General features: G+C 39.1%; 1 protein-coding gene across 5 annotated transcripts in view; it reads right to left on the minus strand.

Annotated features, from left to right (window-relative positions):
- Window positions 1-22,378, minus strand: part of LOC140200235 (mitogen-activated protein kinase kinase kinase kinase 4) — a 286,211-nt gene that overhangs the window by 33,189 nt on the left and 230,644 nt on the right. For all 5 annotated transcript variants that reach the window (XM_072263252.1, XM_072263247.1, XM_072263251.1 and 2 more), the window contains 7 exons: window positions 17,473-17,634; window positions 14,056-14,142; window positions 12,828-13,007; window positions 10,236-10,397; window positions 9,011-9,117; window positions 7,571-7,734; window positions 2,515-2,609 (listed from right to left, as the gene is read on the minus strand). In XM_072263252.1, coding sequence (XP_072119353.1) covers window positions 2,515-2,609; window positions 7,571-7,734; window positions 9,011-9,117; window positions 10,236-10,397; window positions 12,828-13,007; window positions 14,056-14,142; window positions 17,473-17,634 — 957 coding nt within the window. The remainder of the gene's footprint in view (window positions 1-2,514; window positions 2,610-7,570; window positions 7,735-9,010; window positions 9,118-10,235; window positions 10,398-12,827; window positions 13,008-14,055; window positions 14,143-17,472; window positions 17,635-22,378) is intronic.

Genomic DNA, 22,378 nt, shown 5'->3' on the forward strand with positions numbered 1-22,378 from the left:
TTTGCACCTTTCGCTGATAACAATCTGGATGGTCGTTTTCATCTTTGGCACTGAGAACTCGACGCCTGTTTTTTCTGAAAACTAGCTTAAATGTGGACTCATCTGACCACAGCACACGGTTCCAGTCTTTCGGTCCATCTGAGATGAGCTCGGGCCCAGAGAACTCGCCGGCGTTTCTGCATAGAGTTGATGTATGGCTTCCTCTTTGTGTAATACAGTTTCAAGTTGCATTTCTGGATGCAGCGACGGACTGAGTTGAGTGACAATGGTTTTCCGAAGTACTCCCGAGCCCAGGTGGCTATAATTGTCACAGTAGCATGGCAGTTTCTTAGCCAGTGTCGCCTGAGGGCTCGAAGATCACGCGCATTCAACAGTGGTTTCCGACCTTGCCCTTTACGCACTGAGATGTCTCTGAATTCTCTGAATCTTTTCACAATATTATGTACTGTAGATGTTGAAAGACCTAAATTATCTGCAATCTTGCGTTGAGAAATGTCCCCTTTGAACTGACTAACAATTCTCTCACGAATTTTGGCACAAAGGGGTGAACCACGACCCATCCTTGCTTGCAAAGACTGAGCCTTTGATGGACACTACTTTTATACCCAGTCATGATACCTCACCTGCTACCAATTAGCCTGCTTAATGTGGAGTCTTCCAAACCGGTGTTACTTGAATATTCTGTGCACTTTTCAATCTTATTTTAACCTCTGTCCCAATTTTTGTTGAGTGTGTTGCAGCCATCAAATTCTAAATTTGTGTATATTTACAAAATACAATTAAGTTGGTCAGTAAAACTATTGAAAATCTTTTCTTTGTACTTTTGTCAGTTAAATAAAGGTTCACGTGAATTAACATATCACAGATTTTTGCTTTTATTGCATTTTAGAAAATATCCCAACTTTTCCAGAAATGGGGTTTGTACAATACTTAAAAAATAATCAAGCTGCATTTAAAGAGAGAAACAAAAGCATGCAATTAAAAGCAAAGGCCAGGCAAGGAGGAGAAAAATAGCATAGCTTACCACTTCACCCTACAATATGCAGCAGCCCAAATGAATGATCATGTGATAGAATCATGAGCCATTGATGATTCAATAGGGTACAGAGAAAAAAAAGAAAAGGGCAACATAAACAAATACTTCCATTGCATTAATATCATATGCATTTGCAAACATTTACTTTATGCATATATGAGCACACAAATATCATGAATTCTTCTTGAGCTATAGCTTAGAGGTCATGAAAGCAAAGGTACCTTTAGTTCCATCAACTCTTAATCAGAATCAGACGCAGAAACAACACCATCGTACCTTTAGTTGTAATCAACAAGCTCCAAAACCTGGACCTCTGTACCTCACGCTACAAATGGATCCTCTACTTCCTCATCGGGAGACCACAGTCAGTGTGGAATGGAAACAGCCATCTCCTTCAGCACAGGCGCATCTCAAGTACGTGTGCTTAGCCCACTGCTCTACTCTCTCTACACTCACAAATGTATGGCTAGGCACAGGTCAAAAGCTATCTCGAAATTTGCCGATAACACAAATATTGCTGTCAGAATTTCAGATGGTGACAATGAGGCGTGCAGGCATGAGATCAGTTGGTTGAGTAGTGTTGCAATAACATCCTTGCACTCAGTGTCAATAAGACAAATGAATTGATTGCGGGCTTCATGAAGGGAACACACACCAGTCCTGATTGAGGGATCAGCAGAGGAAAGGGTGAGCAGTTTTAAGTTCCTGGCTGTCAATCTCTCTGAAGATCTTTCCTGGACCCAACATATTAACGCAATTACAAAGAAAGGATGACAGCAGCTACACTTCATTTAGATTTTAAGGAGATTTGGTAGGTCATTAAAGACTCTAGCAAATTTCTACAGATGTACAATGGAGAGCATTCTAACTGGTTGCATCACTGTCTGGCATGGAGGGGCCACTGCGCAGGATTGGAAAAAGCTGCAGAAAGTTGTCAACTCAGCCAGCTCATAGACACTAGCATCCCTAGCATAGAGGACATCTTTAAAAAGGCAATGCCTCAAAAAGGCAGCATCCATCACCCAGGACATGCCCTCTTCTCATTGCTACCATCAAGGTGGTGGTACAGGAGCCTGAAGACATACACTCAGCATTTTAGAAACGGCTTCTTTCTCTCTGCCATCAGATTTCTGAACAGGCAGTGAACCCATGTGCACTACCTCAACTTCTTTTGCACTACTTATTAATTTAATTATACATATATCTTATTGTAATTTATAGTTTTTTTGCTCTGTACTGCCGTCGCAAACAACAAATTTCACAACATATGCCAGTGATTTGAAATCTGATTCAGATTCTCTGCCTTTGAATATTGATTTGGCATACAAGTACGTAGATGGCCAAAGACTAATTACACTTTAATGTTAGTCGAAATTAAACTTGTACTCCATGGAAAATGTGCATCAAAGAACAAACACATAATAAAATGCACTATTAAAAAATAACCACAAAAGGCAAGCAAACTTCAAGGAACTTACAGCTGGTCGGCTTGGTCTTAAATCTTTTTTATCTTCTTGCTTTCTGTTAACATTTTCATGACGTTGAGATGGCGAACCCTCAGATTTTGATGAAGCTGTGAATAAAATAATTAAATCAAAAATCTAAGCATTGAATTGCAAAACATCTGATATCAAATCTATTCAAACACAAGAACCACACCATCTGTAAATTTCCTCTGGCAAAAGCAGACTGTGCAGCCAACATTTTTTGAAGAAATTAAGGCTTTAGATGATAGAGATCAATTAAGAAGAAAGGAAGGACAAAGTGGTGTGGAAGTCTAGACTACAATTGGGGAATGTGAAATAAGTAAACAGGATATTAACGATAATTTTGCACCAGGAAATAAGGACAAGTTATGGAAAAATAAGCGTAACCAGTCAAAACTAATGGCTCATTATCTAACTACACAAAGCATTCGCGCAAAGGTATTCATTTATATTAGTTGCACTGAGATTAATGGAATTGATGGAATAGCCATTAGAAGACAAGCTCCAAGGTCATCGAGGATGAAAGCTGAATATTCTAGAGTGGAAGAATTGTGCAGAGAAAAAATGATGTTAGTGGAGTAGCCAATGAGAGGATGCGACTGTGATAATAAACGAAGATATTAGAACAATAGTGCAGAAAAGAACGTGGCTCAGCAGATCAATTCTGGTTGATATACAGAGTAACATCAATTGTTGAAAATAAATGTATAGGCCACCCACCCGCACCTACATAGAATAAACTATCAATCAAGGAATAATGTAAGTTTGTAACAAAGGTAATTAAATCATGGATGATTTTCTCCATCATAAAGAATGGACACACCAAATCAGCAAAGAGGGATTGGAGAATAATTGCATGGAATTCACAGTTAAGATTCCTAGAAGAATACCTTGTAGATCCAAAGTGCGAAGAAAATATGAGATGAGGTCTTGCAGAATGAAACATGAAAATGAGTAATCCCAAATTCAAAGATTCAAAGCATATTTATTAACAAAGAATATATAAATTTATACACCTTGAAATTTGTCTGCTTATGGGCAAACACAAAGCAAGAAATTTGAATCACCCAATTTTAAAAAAGACCAAAAACCACTGCAGAGAGAAAGGGAGAGAGATAAAACTGTTATCGTGCTAACAATAGAAAAAAGACAACAGCATCTTAACCAGACTGAGTCCCCTACTTGCTTCCAGAGCAGCCAAAGCAGGTCGAGGCTTAATCCCAGAATAAAACTCTGGTGCAGCTCTATAAAACACTGAGTAGACTGTGATGGATTTTCACTTTCCTGGCCACAAGGTGCTTATTGCTAACCTCAGCTTTTTTGCAGTGCTTGACTTTTCTAAAGGTCAAGAAGTTGTTTATTAAATTAACTTCTAACCAATATTTCTTGCTCAGTATCTTAATGTAAACAAGAAAACAACATGGTTCTCATTGGCCTTTGATTTTATCAAAGAAAGAATGGGGTCCACATTGGCCTAATTATATGTTGCATCCACCTGGCATGACAAATGTAACCGAGAAACATCGCATATAGGTGATGTCAACTAGCAGAGAAACAATATAAGTACTAGAAAACAGTCAGGATAACAGAAAGATGGAGTCACAGAAAGAAAACCTAGAATTAATTCCTCAGTCTTCTATGACAGACAATTTATTTGTCTGCAACTTGCTATGTCTTTTTAGTCTAATAATTGTACTTGTTTGGAAATTATTTGTGAAGTAAGAATTCTTTGTAAATTTGAAATCTATGTTGACTATTTGTCAAAATTAAATATGTCTCACTAAATTAAAACCTGTTTAAATGCTTCATTAGCTGGAAGTACCTCCTCCTAAGTAGGGAGGGAGGACACATTATTCAAAATAGTGATTATTAATAGCTGAACCTTATCATGGAGATTAAGATAGTGAGATAAACTAGTCCTTGAAATTTGTCTCCTAAAAGTTAGGGTACTCATAGGTACTTGTATCAGATAGGGTTTCAAATCTTAACTTGAGTTTAGAGCTCTCGGACAGTACACTCAAGGTCATCACAAGACCATACTTAGAGTATTGTGTTCAGTTCTGGTCACCCCTTTATAGAAAGGATGTGGATGTTTCAAAGGAGGGTGCACTGGAGATGTACAGGATATTTACTAGTTTAGAGAGCATGTCTTATGTGGAAAGGTTGAGAGAGCTGGGGATCTTTTCATTGGAGCAAAGGAGGATGAGAGGCGACTTAGAGGTCTGTAAGATTATAAAAAGCACAGATAGAATGGACAGCCAATGCATTTTTCATTGGGTGGCAATAACAAATAACAGTGGATGTGCTTTTAAAGGGAGGGAAGTTTATGGGAGATATCAAATGTAGTTTTTTTTTGAAATCGTGGAATGCATTGTGGTTCAGGCTTATAGTTCAGGAACATTTAAGAGACACTTAGATAAGCTCATGGATGAAATAACAGTGGAGGGTTATGGGCTATGTGGGAGGGATTTATCATTGTGCAGGTTTCTATAGGTCAGCATAACATCATGTGCCGAAGGGCCCTTACTGTACTATGCTTTGCTATGTTCTAAAATATTGTCAGCGAAAGTCATAATATCATTAATTTTGCATTTCATTTGAACAATTAATTCAAAGGAAATTACATTGGTATGAGGAAGACATCGGGCATAATTAACAGTTGAGTGAGATTTAATGGTATTCAGAAAAAAGAGATTGCAGATGCTGCAAATCTAGAGAAACACACACAAAATGCAGTAGGAACTCAACAGGTCAGGCAGCATCTATAGAGGGAAATAAACAGTTGACATTTTGGGCCGAGACCCTTAACCAAGACTGGAAAGAAAAGAGGCAGAAGCCAAGATAAATGTGTCGGGGTGGGGAGAAGGTTGAAGCACGAACTGGCAAGTGATAGGTGAATCTAGGTGAGCAGGAGAAGCTAGGTGCTTAAAGGAGGGAGGGGACGTGGGAAAAATCGGAGAACCTGGGAGGTGATGTGTATGAGGCACAGGGCTGGAGGAGCAGGAATCTGGCAGGAGAGTGCCTTCACTCTGCCTGCTTTAACAAGCAGGATCTCTCACCATTACAGCAGACAAACTGAAGATGCTGGGAACAATTGCACAATCTGCATCAGGTCTCACCAATGTAGAAGCAGATGAACCAGGAGTAACCTGATGGATTTACATGTGAACTGCTGCCTCACCTGGAAGTTCTGTTTAAGGCCCTGTATGGTAATGAGAGAGGGGGGGTATGAACAGATGTAACACTTAACACAGTTGTAGGGATAAGTTCCTGGAGGAGGATTGGTGGGAAGGAGTAAGTAGACCAAAGAGTTAGGGAGAGTGTGATTCCTGTACACAGAGGGGAGGGGAGGGGAGAGGAGAGTAAGATGTGCATAGTGGTGGAATCCAGTTGAAAATGGTGGAACTTGTGGAAAATGTGTTTGATAACCCACCAGCTCATGCTCTTCCTCCTTCATTCACCCTTTTATTCTGGCTTCTGCCCTCCTTCTTTCCAGCCCTGGTGAAGGGTCTCAGCACAAAAGGTTGACTGCTCATTTCCGTCAAAGATGCTGCCTGACCTACTGAGTTCCTCCAGCAGTTTGTACGCATTGATGAAATAGAAAAGTCCAGACTTGAGACCAGACCAAAATCTTGTTTTCCTCCATTTAAGGAAACATTTCTCTTGGAGGCAGTGCAGCAAAGGTTCAGTTGAAAGATTCTTGAGAATCATGGCGTTGTTTTGTGAAGAAAAACTAATCAGAATGGTTCATTTCTGGGCATGAGAAATGGGCTCAGTGAAATGGTTAAAAGATAGTGTGGTCGGCTGGTGAAAGAATCCAGTGAGGATGAGAAAATTTTTCCTTCTGAGAAGCTTATGGATCTTTGGAATTGTCCAGACATGGAACATCATGGATGCAATCTCAGTATCTACATTCATAAACTTTGGGTCCAAAGATAAATTAATTTTTTTGTGAATCAGAGAGCAAAATGAAGATTTTGTGTCTGATGACCACAATTTTTAAATTTATGTATTAAAGAACATAAAATGAAGACTAGAAATATATGTTAAATGAAGCTAGTACCTAAAACAGCAAACAAAGCTTAAAATATTATTTTGAAATTTTATATTAAGGAAATATGATTCACCAACAATTTATTTTCAAGGTTCCAAGCAATTAAGAAATAATGATGTCTTAGCAAATAACTGGGGAAAAAAAAACTATCTACAGGTATTTACAGTGTGAATTAGTTTACAAATTCCTCAGTATTCTCTTGAATTATTGATTTCTTTAGTCTATGCAGGAGGTTGTAAAACTGCACATTCTAAAGAGAAGCACGAAATAAACATGTAAACCCAGAGATTACCATCAGTTAAGTCCAAACTTGTGCTTAAAAGATTGTTACCAGTCGTGCAGCATGACTAAAGTAAACTACAAAAGTTTTGCCTTCACTTAACCAAATCTGGACCAAAGTGTATTTCAGCTTTGTTTGTGTTTTGCTTGCTAGACCACTTGCATCCAAGTATTTTTCAGAATTAACCAATAATTTAATGCAATGTATTGCTATGACAATTGCCTTGCACACCACATTTTAATAGTAAAAGGCCAATAAATACATTTAAAGTGTTAAAATAAAGGTTTTTTAAAGCTGTGAGCAAAACTAACCAGCTATATTATTTTAAAACGCAAACAACAGGAATTCTGCAGATGCTGGAAATTCAAGCAACACACATCAAAGTTGCTGGTGAACGCAGCAGGCCAGGCAGCATCTCTAGGAAGAGGTACAGTCGACGTTTCAGGGATCTCCCCCTCCCCCTCCAACTTTCAAATCCCTTACTCACACTTCCTTCAGTTAGTCCTGACGAAGGGTCTCGGCCTGAAACGTCGACTGCACCTCTTCCTAGAGATGCTGCCTGGCCTGCTGCGTTCACCAGCAACTTTTATGTGTGTTGCAGCTATATCATTACTTGTTCTTCTATCAAACTAAAACAACCCCTAAGGAAAGTTGCTTTCAGAAGGTAGTGAACAGTGCAGTGAATATTGTAAGTGGAAAAAGTGAAGCCTCACATCGCAGCCTGTAACGTTCCCCAGATCCAGTCTGAGAGCCCGGATGAGATCCCGGATGAGAGCCCGGCTGCGAGCCAGAGTTGCTGGAGCCTGAGGAGCTGCCACTGCCTGGTCGTGGTACAAGTTTCTCTACCCTCTCCCATAATAGCCTGGGCTCTATATTGCTGCAGAAAGGAAAAACAGTTAAATATGAAAATTTGTAGCTGTAGAATATAATACAAACGTTTGTATTAATAGGCATGTGTAGACAATGAAGCTACGTGTTTAAGTGAAATATTTACACCTTTTGACAATAACAAAATGTTTCAGATATCACACTTAAGCAAACCTGCACCAATCCCATCTATAACGAAACAGACTCTTCGTGTCAATATCGACTGTATCATTTTCTCCAGTAAAAAAAGTCCCTTACAAAGTTCTGAATTGTAAAATGTCTGCCAAATGTTCCTTTCTAAACAATTCAGAAAGCATGATTATTAATATTGATTAAATTTTCTCTTATTTTGCTAACCTTGTCAATCTTTCCTCCTTAAGTGAATCTTTCGTGTGCAGTTTTAAACCAGTGCCTAACAAGAATAGTTTTGTATTACACATGATTTCCCAGCAGAAAGCAGAGAACTTGGCGGACAAAATGAAATGTGGAGATGACAAAAGTTATGCACTAATTTTGTGTTCACTCTTCTCTTGAATAAGTTTGGGAAGTCCTAGTGGATTTATTATGGACACGTGGCCAAGTGGATAAGGCGTTTGTCTAGTGATCTGAAGGTCACTAGTTCGAGCCTTGGCTGAGGCAGCGTGTTGTGTCATTGAGCAAGGCATTTAACCACACATTGCTCTGCAACGACACCGGTGCCAGACTGTATGGGTCCTAATGCCCTTCCCTTGGACAACATCGGTGGCGTGGAGAGAGAAGACTTGCAGCATGGGCAACTGCCGGTCTTCCATACAACCTTGCCCAGGCCTGTGCCCTGGAAACCTTCCAATGCGCAAATCTATGGTCTCACGAGACTACCGGATGCCTACATAATAGTGGATTTATCAAATGAATGACACACAAGGTATTGTCAATTTACTATAAAGGAAATGAAAAGTGTTGACGCAGCCCCAATGTACTGCTGCCACAAAACAAGTTTCCTGACATGTGCCAGTGATATTAAACCAGTTTCTGATTCTATTTCACTATGCTAACTTTGCACACAGTTTCGCTCTCCTTGGGTGTCTATGCAACTTCAAGTGAACGTCCTGCGACTTATTGCCAGAAAAAACAAATCCCCTCCTCGGCTGTCACGATACAGACTTGTAACCAAGGCAAAACAATCTTTTGTTTTGAACTGGAAGCATGCCTCAGCACCTTGAGGATTTCCTACATGCATTGTCTGTAGTTAGCAAAGAGATCACATTTGATAAAAGGCTCATTGCATTTGCTATCAATATTCAAACCTTGTGGAAGTTTTTGGAGCAGTCTGGGCACTTGGCTGACTACTGGCTTGCAATGGAGAATCCCGACGAGACAACACAGGGGACCTCGGTGTTGCTCTCACTGGAACCTTCAATTACAAAAGAAGCTTATTTGCTACTCTTGCTTGTAAAATAATACTGCTAAAATAAAGAATGTACCATATAAATTTAGAAGGGCATTCAGAGAAAAAAAGATAAACAACTGAAATTACAATTTTAATATGACTGGTAAAACAGGGAAAATGATGTATTGTAAGGAGTGAGATGGCAAATTTAGAAAAGGGAGATAGTTAAAAAGTTAGATACTTAAATGAACCTTTTAGACCATGCAGTCTAAAGACCAAAATACACGAAAGAGTGTACAGATAGATGTACATAGTTCATTAATAAGCAGCAGTAGCAAAAGACACTTTTAAAATACGTAAATTACTACTCATGCCTTAATTCTTTTGATACTAAAACTAAAAGATAATTTTATATTGTTAATTATCCCTGCTTTACTGGACACTAAACCTTTCTGAACTATGTATGTCAGCAATAGTTAAGAAACTCTTACTAATCTTTAATTAGTTTTGGTAGCATTTTATTTTAAGTATCGCTGGTTTTGTTTTAGTGGAACCTGGACAATAAAATTAACTTTGCTTGTGCATTGTAAATGGTGAGGCTATGGGATTTGCCTTTTGGGCTAGACCAGTGGTTCTCGATATGGGCCATACGGTCCCCCAAGGAGCCACGCCTTATCTCATAGGGGTCACAAATAAAAAATAAACAAGAAATTGCAGGCCACAGGAGCTTCTGGATGGACTATAAGTTTACTGTTTTAATGAAATAATACTAAAATATAAATGAGATATAAGAGAGATGAATATATGTAATTTAATTGGAACCTTGAACGAAATGCATGGGGAAAATATGCCTATAACATTCTGTATAGACGATAAAATCTAAAAATTTTAATGTTATACATGAAATAAGTAAGATTTATTTTCCAATTAATTACTTTGTACATCTCAACAAGTATGGTAACAGTAACATTACAGATTTTTTTGTGTGATTCTTTGAAGATAATAAAATATTAAGTTCCTAGAGGCCAGGTTTATTTTCAGAAAATTTCAAAAAAAATGTCCACCGTACTGTCCAATGCAGAGGATGACATGTTAATTAGAAGGAGACATTATTAGAAACACTGGGATATTTAAATCTATACCTGTGACTCCATAGGCCTGTGTGATGCAACGGAATTAGATTCAGAATTTCCATTTGAAAACGATTCTGATCTTGAAGGCACTGGAGGTTCCAAAATTTTGCTGTTCTGTTTTGATTGTGCTTGAGGTGAGCCCTGGTTATTCTTCTTGAACCTTTCATCAACCTAGAAATGAGGATTAAAGTTAGCTTCACTAATTGCCACATAACTCAACTGAAGAGGAATGGCACCATTAAAGCAATTAAGTGGGAACAGAGACTAAGTGATACTCAATATGTATATCAACTAGGTTCTTCAGTCATCATGGAGCACCAGAATTCCTAGCATAATCTTAATCAAGAAAGTAATGGGTGCACACTAATTATTGCTTATTATTGGACTACAGAGGGAAAGTTATGTTCAGCCACCTCTGCTAGAAGTTTCAGAGTGGACAAGATACAAGGACAAGAATGATCTTGACATTGATGTCATCTGGATGTGGAAAAGAAACATCACTGCTCACATTTGTATAGCTGTGACTTCAGTCTCTCAGTATATACAGTACTGTGCAAAAGTCTTAGGCACCTATATAGAATTAGGATACCTAAGATTTATGCAGAGTACTGTATTTGTCAACATGGACCAGAGACTGAGATTGTAAATCTAGCAGGACCAAAGGATGTTGGGATGGCGAGGGTGGAGTGCTGCGGGAGGGGTGTAGGACAGGTGGCAGAGAAGGAGTGCCAGGTGCCGGGGGGCACAATTGTTCGGGTGCAGACACACCCGAGTCTAAGAGATCAGGCAAGGTCAAACAACTGGTTTATTGATCATTACAGAACATGTCAATGGTCTTTTCCGCTCCCCCCCTTCCACTTTTCCCAACCATGATTCCACCCTTCTTGCCCCTTTCCCATTCTCAGTCCACAATAGAGACCTGTATCAGAATCAGATTTATCATCACTTGCATGTCATGAAATGTGTTTTTTTGGGGCAGGAGTACAGGGCAATATGTAAAATTACAACAGTACTGTGCAAAAGTCTTAGACACCCTAGCTAGATATGTGTTATGCCCCCTGAAGCAGTGTGGAGGAGGATAGGGGGAAAATAACCCAAAGGAAAGCAAACCAGATATTGCATCATGGGAAGACTTGCATAATCTTAGTCTTTTAGATCCTGTGAAGTTACCTCCACTAACATTCAGCAACTAGTGGCCTGGTTAGGAGATATTTCCAATAATCTGGTAGAGGCTGTATTCACACATAAATTAGATCAAGTGTACAGACTTACTTTCCTGGAAAGTAACAATCAGTCAATTGTATTGTTAAAACAATTCACTAACTCCGTTGCTAACTTCTGTACTTTTTACTAAATCCATGGGTGAAAAATTATACCTTACAACTAACAACTCGGCCTTTTCTCCTTGGAGTGACGGAGGATGAGAGGTGACCTGATTGAGGTGTACAAGATAATGAGAAGCACTGGTTGCGTGGATAGTCAGAGGCTTTTCCCCAGGGCTGAACTGGCTAGCACGAGAGGGCATAGTTTTAAGGTGCTTGGAAGTAGGTACAGAGGAGATGGCAGGGGTAATTTATTTATTCATTTTTAAGCAGAGAGTGGTGAGTGCATAGAATGGGCTGCTGGTGGCAGTGGAAGCGATAGGGTCTTTTAAGAGACTTCTGGATGACTACATGAAGCTTAGAAAAAAATAGAGGGCCATGGGTAAAGCCTAGGTAGTTCTAAGGTAGGGACATGTTCGGTATAGCTTTCAAGGTTTCTGACTTTGAAATCTCTGGATAGCTTGCAGTGCTTCAAGTAGTCAGTGAGGTAAATAGCACATTGGCCTTCATTGCAAGGGAATTGGGATTTAAAAATAGAGAAGTATTGTTATAATTGTTCTGTGTGTTGACAAATAGAGCATTGTTTTATCATGTGGCCAAGGAAATTGGATCTGTATTCTATAGAATCTAGACCTATTGAAAAATACATCTGCACGGAGCACAGCAAGCGTTACCTTTTTAAATCGGGAATGAATCAAACACTTTCTTTCAGGGGGGCTTTAGCCGATGAATCAATATTCCTCAGAAGGCAATGAAAGCCAAGTCTTCGAATATTTTTAAAGTATAAGTAATACGATATTTAATCAGTGAAATTTAAGGTTACTGCAGGCTTGACAGTCAATTTGCCTGCTCTGACATATAATTTGTACATTCATATACAAATACACCATTCACTACCAAGGTGGGTCATACAAACCTGTTTTCATTGTTACTAACTGCTTTCTCAGAACTTCCTACTGAACACCATAATGAAAATGCCATGTTTTACACACATACCTGTGGCTAAGCTGGCCTCATATTGAGAAGCAATATTTTAAAATTGAGGTGAGTGACTGTGAAATCCCATCACATTCAGGCAAAGGGAGAGGAAAAAATGGTGACAAAAATTATGGCATCAAACTGCTCAGCATTTTCACTGCCCTGTACCATCTTAATACCAGATAGAAAATAATAATCAGCTAAAAATCTCAAACTGATTGTCGGGCCTAAAGTAAGGCTTGCATTTCCTTACTGCAGAAACGTTTGTGATAAACATCAAGTGATTTTTTTTTCCTTTTACCTCCCTACTCCTATCTGTTGCTTCAAAGTGAGGTTTAGATTCTGGTGCATGGTAAGCTTTATTCCTTTCCTGCTGCCTGTGATCATGTTGGAGGGACAGAAGATAAGCTTGCTCTTGTTGTAACTGACGCTGCAATCTCTCAGCCTGTCGCTGCTCCTCCATCTCACGCCATTTGTACTCCTTTTAAAAAAAAATATATAATTTTAAAGCAAGTTATGCCACCACATTTACAAATTGCACAATGTTAACATGCAAGTATTTCTAGTTGCAGAAACAAATTGTACATCCAAAAGTCCAATTTTTTAAAGTAAAATATGCAATTACTACTAATTCACAGGCTGCAGTACAAGTGAAGTGCTGATTCACAGAAAGAGGTGCCAACATTCAACCTTGAAATGTCGACCAATAGTCAAATTGCATCACAAAATTTACATCCAACTAATACAGTAGATTCCAATTAACTGGACCATCAGGTAATCGGGACAGCCACTTATTTGGGACAACTCTTAAAGAACAAAAACTAGTCGAGAAAATATCCAGCATTTCCTTTGTTTGAGACACTATGTCACTTAATTAGGACAGGGGACCATAGACAAACATTTTCTAACTAGCGCCAGTCACATGCATGTTGTGTGGCCATAAGATACCACACCATGCTTAGAGAGACAATTTTTAAATAGCATCAGTTACATCTGTGTGTGCTTAAAAAAAAGTGTTTTTTGTCACTGATAGCTGCTGATAAATAAGCAACAAGACAATTTTGAACGGTTTTGCTCACTGCAGTTTCAAACATTCACGCTTGAAGGTGCCAGGAATGGCTAGGAGGGAAAATAAAACAATTTCTCTACTACAAGTCAGGACCAAGAAGAATTTGAAGATGTCAACAATCATATTGAATGCTGCAATTAAAATGAAGATTGGAGGATGCAATAGACAAAAATCACTGATTGAAAGCAGTTTATTATCTGCACTCATTTTGCTCATTTACAGTCCATATATCAGCATACACTGAATTCCTCCAGTATATCCACTGAAAATACGACTGAACTTCTTGATACAATTCAGGGACAAATTTGTGCTATTATCAATCTCTCTTTTCATCAGACTGCTGAATTAAACTCCTCGTACAAATCTATTTGCATTTAATGTAGAAATAATGCTGATACTAAACCAAGATAGCTTGAGAGTTACCAGTGATATCAATAACACAATTAACTGAAAATGTTACCAATAACATGGCTTGTTCTTGAAGCAACTGCTGCTGAAGAATCTCTAAATGACGTTGTTCCTCTTCCAGCTGACGTCTGATGTACTCCTGTTACAAAATAACGCAATGCATGAGCAATGTGCCAGGTCTAAGCTGAAGAGATTGTGGTTACACTTCATATATCACTTTCAAATCTCTTACTAGCTTTTCTTTCAGTCAGTCCTGACAAAGGGTCTCGGCCTGAAACGTCAACTGTACCTCTTCCTAGAGATGCTGCCTGGCCTGCTGCATTCACCGGCAACTTTTATGTGTGTTGCTTGAAATTCCAGCATCTGCAGATTTCCTCGTGTTTGCGGTCACTCTTCATTTATTTTGCACCCATATACAGTATAAATGTAAAACTAGGCTTCAGAAACTTAATACCAGAGACTAAAACAAATTTGGCAGAACATTTCATTTTCTTTAAACACATTGGTATATTTTTGGTTACTGTTGAACACCATTAGTATAGAGGCTTTCTCCTCTTCCTTCAGCACCAACAAATAGCACATGCATGAACTGCCAGTCAGGAAGCTGACAAACTAGATAATAATATATTCCAATTCCACTTCAGATCAGTGAAGCTAAGACAATTTCACATAAGTATAAAACAAGCATTATTGCCATAAAACTTAGGCTCTGCAACACAAGTAAAACAGTGTGAAATAAATCAAGCATTTTGATCTCACAAGTTTTTAAGTGGAATATGCAGCCAAATATTGACACCACTCAAAAGCTCATGTTTAAATATACGTTTGTGTTAAAACATTCAGTGGTCCTAACAAATGGTGCAGGGCAATATATATCTGAGAGTTACATTAAAGCACAACAGGATTTAATGCATCCTGCAGGGCCCGCTATGTCCAGTACCTACTGACTAAATTTTCAAGAGGTAAGAATTTTGCTGATGCATGTCCAAAGGTACAGCTTCACATTTAAAGAGTCAAGGGTACATAGCAGGAGATGTGATGCATTGCAGCTGTATGGTGTAGGAACTAACTGAAATTATTCAGGTCTGTACTTCAGTAGCTGGCATACAACTCAAGGAAAATAGGCAAAATGATATTGATTCAGTAAGATCTGAGTATTAAATGTATAGCTCAAAGATCAGTGTACGAAAAGTTAGATTCAAGTCATGGGATGTTTTCTTCAGAGCAACTCCATTGGACTGAACTTGATTTGATATCAGACTGATACCTCTTCCATCCAATAATTAAGGGATGTATCTGAGATTTTAAACTAAATATATATGTGGGGCAAAGAACAGGAAAGGCAGAAAAGGAGAAAGAGTACCAGTATGGACAAAATTAGAAAGATAAAGAAAAAACAAGGAAATTGTACAAGGTTTTTGGGTAGTGGTAGCCAGGACAAGTCCCAAAAAGACTAGGCAGATAAACACAATGGTATATCACCAATTACAATGAAAGTAAAAAATTGTTTAAAATCATAACAGAGAAGGCTCTTTTTCCAAATTTTAAAAAAAAGGTTAAAATACATAAATAATTGTTTAATCAATATGGATCAGTTAGTGGCAAAAAAAGTGGTCACAAGCTACTAGGCATTACAGAGCTGTGCCAAGTACCATGGTTGAGAATCAAATATTCCGGGATGCCTAAAGTTAGTCACTTGGAGAAGGACTGGAGAGTAGGTGACTTGCTGTGTGATAAGGGATATCCAGAGAACAGCCCTCAACTTCACGCTCAAAGGCCAGCGACGCGGACATGCGATGAACAACATCGGTAGTCTAGCACTTGAAGGCCAGCAAGGTGGATGGGTGATAAAGGAACCCAAAAATGCCAGGCTGCCCCAGGTCAGTAGGTCCCACGATCAGATGTCAGTGACAGCAGGAAGCACGACAGCCAGTGAGTTAGTATGCCTGAAGTATGGGGCCTCGACCTCAGCGGGTCTGGAGATTAGTAATCAAAAATCTAAGTCATAAGGTTGATCAGAAGTCCTGTGACTGGAGACCTGGAGGCCTGTAGTTGGAGGACGTATCTGATTGTATGCCTCAAAGTACATATGATAAATAAATCTGAATCTGGCAGAAGAATGCAGTGGGGAAAGGAGATAAAAGAGAAATTGCTTTTTGGCTATGTGCGTGGAAAATAATACAGAGAATCTCACAGAAATACTGAAAATTAACATAGTTGTTTTATGTAAAGGGTATTCATGCCACTGAGGCAGTTCAATGAAGATTCACCAAACTAATTCTTAGGATAGATTAGGGTGACTCATCTCAGTTTTGCTTGTATTTAGAACAATGACAAGGTTCTCACTTTTAAATTCCTGACAGAATAGATGCAGGAAGATTGTTCCTCATGATGGGCAAACATTGGGCTAGAGGCCATAGGCGAAGGATTGGGGCAAGCCATTTAGGACTGAGATGAAGGACAATTTCTCCATCCAAAGAATGGCAAACCTGTGGAAATCTCAACCAAAGACAACAAAATAATCTGACTCCACCTTGAATACATTTACAGTTGAAGGGATCAAGGCATCTGGGGAGAAGGCAGTACTGAATACCCATGATATTCAGTACTAGAGTAGGCTCAAGAGGATGAATGGTCAACATCTAATATTAATTTCAATTTTTCTAAGTTTACATCTCAGTCCCAAATTTAAGTAGTTTTGCCACCAGTTCTAAATTCTCCTGGTAGAGAAAAACAACACATTGGCACTGTCAATCTCCCTCAGGATCTCATTCATCTCAACAGGATTGCATCTCATTCTTCTAAACACAATAGGATTGAATTCCTTTAGTCCTTCTTCAAAAAGACAAATTCCCTCAACCAACGAATGGATCAATTTAATTCATGTTACACTAAACCCGAGTCAATTATACCCTTTGGTTCATCTACTATTGCGTACTCAAAACATCTGTCACGAATGGCATAGATAACCTGAGAAGACTTCCTTACACTTTGACTCCATCCCTTTTACCTCATTTGGAAATATACTATTTGTCTTTCTAAATGTTTTTATATCTGTCTCTCATGACCAGCATAGTGGAAAACCTAGCATATAAAAGATGGCCATATGGCTCTCGATTTGTACTTCATAAAATTATTTAGATGTTCTAAGTGTCATATGATCCACAGAACTTAATCAAATTCATATAGAACTGTGAATATATGAATTCATGATGTAATGCTATCTCAAACTTAGAAACTTGACAAGATTTTGAATGGTTTCTGTTTTGCACTGCACTTTCTAGTAAAACTGTGACATATGGATATAAAAACATGTATGAGATAGCAAAATGATGTGGGTGGGGGAGGGACAAATATATCTGGCAGCAAAATTTAAACTCCTTAAAAATGGTCAGTGATCCAGTCACCACCATAACACAAATGCACAAATTCTTGACCTACTACGAACCAGAGTGGGAAAAAAAATCACCTGTTCTCTTTCCACTCTCCTCTTCTCTTCTTCTGCCCTTCTTCTTTCCTCCTCCTCCTTCTTTCGACGTTCCAATTCATCTAGTCTTCGCTTTTCCTCCTGTTCTCGTCGTCTTTGCTCACGTTCCTGTTGCCTTCGTGCTTCTCGCTCCCTTCTCTGTTGCTGCAAGGGGGAGGAAAAAAACGCTCATCAAGAACTGCTAGTTTGCTAAATTTTCCATAAATGCAGATGGGTAATAATATCTCCTTCTTGCTGCCAACCAACACAGGTGCACCTTAAGGATGCATACTTAGTCCGCTACTCAACGTTCTCTATAATCATGACAGTGTGGCTAAGCACAGTTCAAACATCATCTATAAATCCGCCAATTACGCAAGATTTGTTGGCAGAACCTCAAGTAGCAACGAGGAGGCATTCAGGAGTGAAACAGATAGGTTGGTTGAATAGTGTCAAAGCAACCTTGGACTTAATGTCAGTAGTCCAAGGAATTGATTGTGGACTTCAAGAAGGAGAAGTTGGGAGAGCACACACCAGTCCTCATGATGGAAAGTGTGGGGAGCTGCAAGTTCCTGGGTGTTAATGTTTCAGAGGGTCTATCCTGGGCACAACATACTAATGCAATCAAAGGTGCACACCAATGGTTATACTTTATTATACCATTGAGAGGATTTGGCATCCCACTAAAGACTAGCAGATTTCTACAGATGCATGTTAGAGATCATTCTGACTGGTTGCATCACTAGACATTGGCAAGCTTGTACAAAAAGTCCAAGCTTGCTGTCTTGATATCAAACGGCACTATCACATCTAAATCCCCTGCCATCAACATCTTGAGAGGACCACTGGAAGCTTACATGCTCCAGCTACACAAATAGAAGCATGATTGGGTATTCTGCAGAGTTATGCAATTTCTGATTCCCTTAAGTTTTTCACAGCTACAAAATGGATGCCAGGACTGCAAGAGGTTATACTTGGTTGAATCAACATGGCTTCCAATTAACTGAAGGGCAGAGTAGCACATTTTTTTTTATCAGTAACCATCCACCATTTTAAACTCCCTCAACACCACAAGACGTAACTGCAGCATGCACTTTCCTTATTTGCACAGTGCTGCAGTAGCATTATGCCATCTTTCATAATACTGTAAATTTACAACTGCTACTAAAGGCAAAGACCATGGAATTCCACCACTTACAATTTCAACTCAAACTCCTATCGCTGAGACTTTGAGCCATTCCCATATCAATAATGAGTTTGAAAGCCCAGGAGCTTCACATTCAACAGCACTTCACTGCACAGTCTGCAGCTACTCAAGGCAACTCACAGATGACAATGGGGAATTGCGACTGATAATTCCAGACTTGCCGAAGATGCACGTGTTTAAAAAAAACAAAAAGCTCAGTACTGATCTTCCTCACAGTACATTCCTAACATTATTTTCCGCAACATCATTTCAAATGAACTGCTCCCCAAATTCAGACAATACTACCAATATACCATTTGTATTTAAAAGTAATCATAATATTGGGCACCATTTTGAGAAATAAAAATGATGTCAAGTCAAGCCGAGACAGTGTGAAGATATTAACTCAAGTGTATGATTACACTCAGCACATTCACTTAGAATCAGTGAGGACTGGAGGCAAATCGAAACAAACAAAGGAAGTGTTAAAAATTAAACTGCTGATAGGGGGCTTCAACGGATTAAATCCTTGACAATTAAAGCAGTGATAAAACATTGAGATGAAGGCCTAGTAGAGAATAAATTCTGAACTAACAGTTAAAGGTCCACTATATAATCCTTCAGCAATAGTTTAGTGTGAGTACTCATTTATTTGAGTCAATACATTTAATAATAAGTAAAAATAACCACCTTGTTTTAGATAATAACTACATTGTTGAGAGTGAATAAAAGGACAGTATAATGACAATTGTTCAGTCAGCTCAGTACTTTGTTTCCCCATCCCCAGTACACAATCTATAAATTGAAAACTACAACACCATGCACCACTACCACTTTAAATGGAAAGAGAACAATGTTATCTATTCCAATTCACAGACTGTACTTGTCTTGTCTGTCTTGAATTAATGACAAACTTAGTAAATATTGAGAGGTATTGTTCCATTCATTTCATTTTGCATCCACAATCTCAACTAAATCTCTGTGTGCAAGCACTCTTCATTTTCTAACCATAATTATATCTGCTTTATTTTCTTACAGTACACTGGTTTCTACAGTTTTTCCCAACATAAGAGACTAGGGAAATTCTGTGGATATGTTTAACTTAATGCCGTGGAAAAACTAAACACTGAACATCAATGTGGGGCAGAGTTAATTTGCTTCCCATTCTTTTGGATTGGATTGGATTGACTTTATTTCTTACATGAGGAGTAAAAATCTTTACATTATGTCTCCATCTAAATGTGCATTCGTAGTAATTTATAATAATTTATAATAAACAGAACAGCCAATGTAGCAGAAATACATTCAAATCAGTGCCAGTTAATCAGTCAGATTGGTGGAAGAAGCTATCCAGGAGCTATACCGGCTTTTATGCTGCGGTACCGTTTCCCAGATGGCAGCAGCTGGAATAGATTGTGATTGGGGTGACTCGAGTCCTCAATGATCCTTTGGGCCCTTTATACACACCTGTCTTTGTAAATGTCCTGAATCATGGGCTATGCACACTACTCTCTGCAGAGTCCTGCGATAAGAGAGGTACCATTCCCATCACAGGCAGTGATGCAGCCAGTCAGGATGCTCTCAATTGTGCCCCTGTAGAAAGTTCTTAGGATTTGTGGGCCCATACCAAACCTCCTCAAACGTCTGAGGTGAAAGAGGCGCTGTAGTGCCTGTTTCAGGGTCATTGAGTTGTACAGCAAACAAACAGGTCCATTGCACCATCAAGTCCGGGCTGAACATGTTGCTCATCTGCACTAATCCCATCTGGCCACATTAGGTCTGTAACCACATATGCGTTGACTATTCCCATCCCTGTCTGATTGCATCCAATTCCACCACCTTCTCCAGCAACACATTATAGATATCAACCCTAAGATCCCCTAAGTTGTCCTTTCTTTCACCCTCTTGATACTTATACAATGGGAATAAGAAGATTCTGACCATAGGGATCTAAGAGTATAGATACATGGTGGGGGGGGGGAGAAATAAGGGGCACAAGTACATAGTTCTCTAAATGCGTTGTCACAAGTGGACAGTGGTTAGGAAACCGAGTATGAAGTTGGGATGTTATGTTGCAATTATGCACGGTATTACTGAGGTTGCACTTGGAATATTGTGCACAGTTTTTAAACTGTAAATATCCACTGGAAAAAAAATTATTATTGATGTACGTACAAAAGGATCTAGTGCTTCCCCAGCCTATGTGACAAATAAACTCTTCTCAGGCTTCCAGACAGGTACAGATATCAATTATAACTGATGTTTCGATGACAAATCCTGCCATCTTCTTCAGGGAGGATGTTTGGACAAGTCTAGTCCAGTGGTATTTACACCCCTGTTTTCCGTCCCCCCGATTGGTTAATCCTCACCCAATCAGGTTTCCACTCTCCCACTTAGACTACAATCGAATTCCAGTTCTTACTTAGAACAAGACCTTTGACTTTTTTAAAATTCTTTCCCTCTAGTTTTATTTCAATGGCCTCCTTTACCAGGTGGTCCCAAAAACCACTGACGTGGCACAGTAGTTTTGTGCTGAAGTCAGTCAGCCATTGCAAATTGCAAATGCAGTGTTCTGCTAATGCTGATTTCTCCAGGTAACCCAAACAGATACACCTCCTGAGCTCTTGGATGCAGGTTTCCATCATCTGCCTATACACGCTGCTCTGCATTCATAGGGAATCCTGTAAACGTCAGACGACCCGAGACCCAGGCCATCTTTAACCCACATAAGCTGGGATTTGAGCTTCCTCACTGGTTTGTGGATGGTATTAATGTGGCACTGCTTCAGGATCCTATTGATCCTTCCAGAAACCGTGGAAATATAGGGAAGACAGGCAGTAGTAATTGGTTCTTCCTCATTTTTAAGATGTCCTGGTTTCTCTGTTGGCCCTTTTAAGGGCCCGATTGATTTCCTTCACCTTGTAGCCATTCTGTAAGAACATTGTTTGTAATCATCTTATTTCCTCAGGGAGACTCTTCGGGTCCAAAATAGATTTTGCACGACAGCCTTAGACACGGTCTCTATCAGAAACCCACTCACACGGACTTGTACCTCAACAATAATAGCCACCATCATGCATCTCAATGTAGAGTGCTTCTTTCCACTTTGATTAACTATGCAAAAACTATTTGTGTTCCTATGCCACGCCATGATGCAACCAATTAGGATACTGTGCATCTATAGAAGTATGGCAAGAATACTGGTGACATACTGAATCTACGCTAACTAAACAAGAAAGTAGAGATACTGTCATGCCTTCTTTGTGATGGCATTTATGTGTTGGTCCCAGGACAGATCCCTCTGATGTCAACACCTACCTTCTCCACATCTGATCTCCTAATGAAAACTGTCTCATGGACTACCAGATTCTTCTCCCTGTAGTCAATAAACAGCTCTTTGGTTTTGGTTTTGCTGATGTTGAGTGAGAGGTTGTTGTTATGGAACCATACTACCAGATCTTCAATCTCCCTCTTATATACCAATTCATCACCACCTTTGTTTCTGCCAACAAGTGGCATCAGACTTAAATACAGCATTGGAACTCTACTTAGCTGATTAACATTGCACAGATTAAATATCCTCTTCAATAGACAAACTATTCAAAAAAATAGCACTGAATATGCTTACAAAAAACTAGATTACAACCATCAGTTAACCTTGGTTACTGCCACAATGTGCTTGACAGAAATATGAAAGGTATTGCAATATCTAGTATTTCTAAC

The sequence above is a fragment of the Mobula birostris genome, chromosome 7, assembly GCF_030028105.1.
Source record: "Mobula birostris isolate sMobBir1 chromosome 7, sMobBir1.hap1, whole genome shotgun sequence".
In the NCBI taxonomy this organism is placed as follows: Eukaryota; Metazoa; Chordata; class Chondrichthyes; order Myliobatiformes; family Myliobatidae; genus Mobula; species Mobula birostris.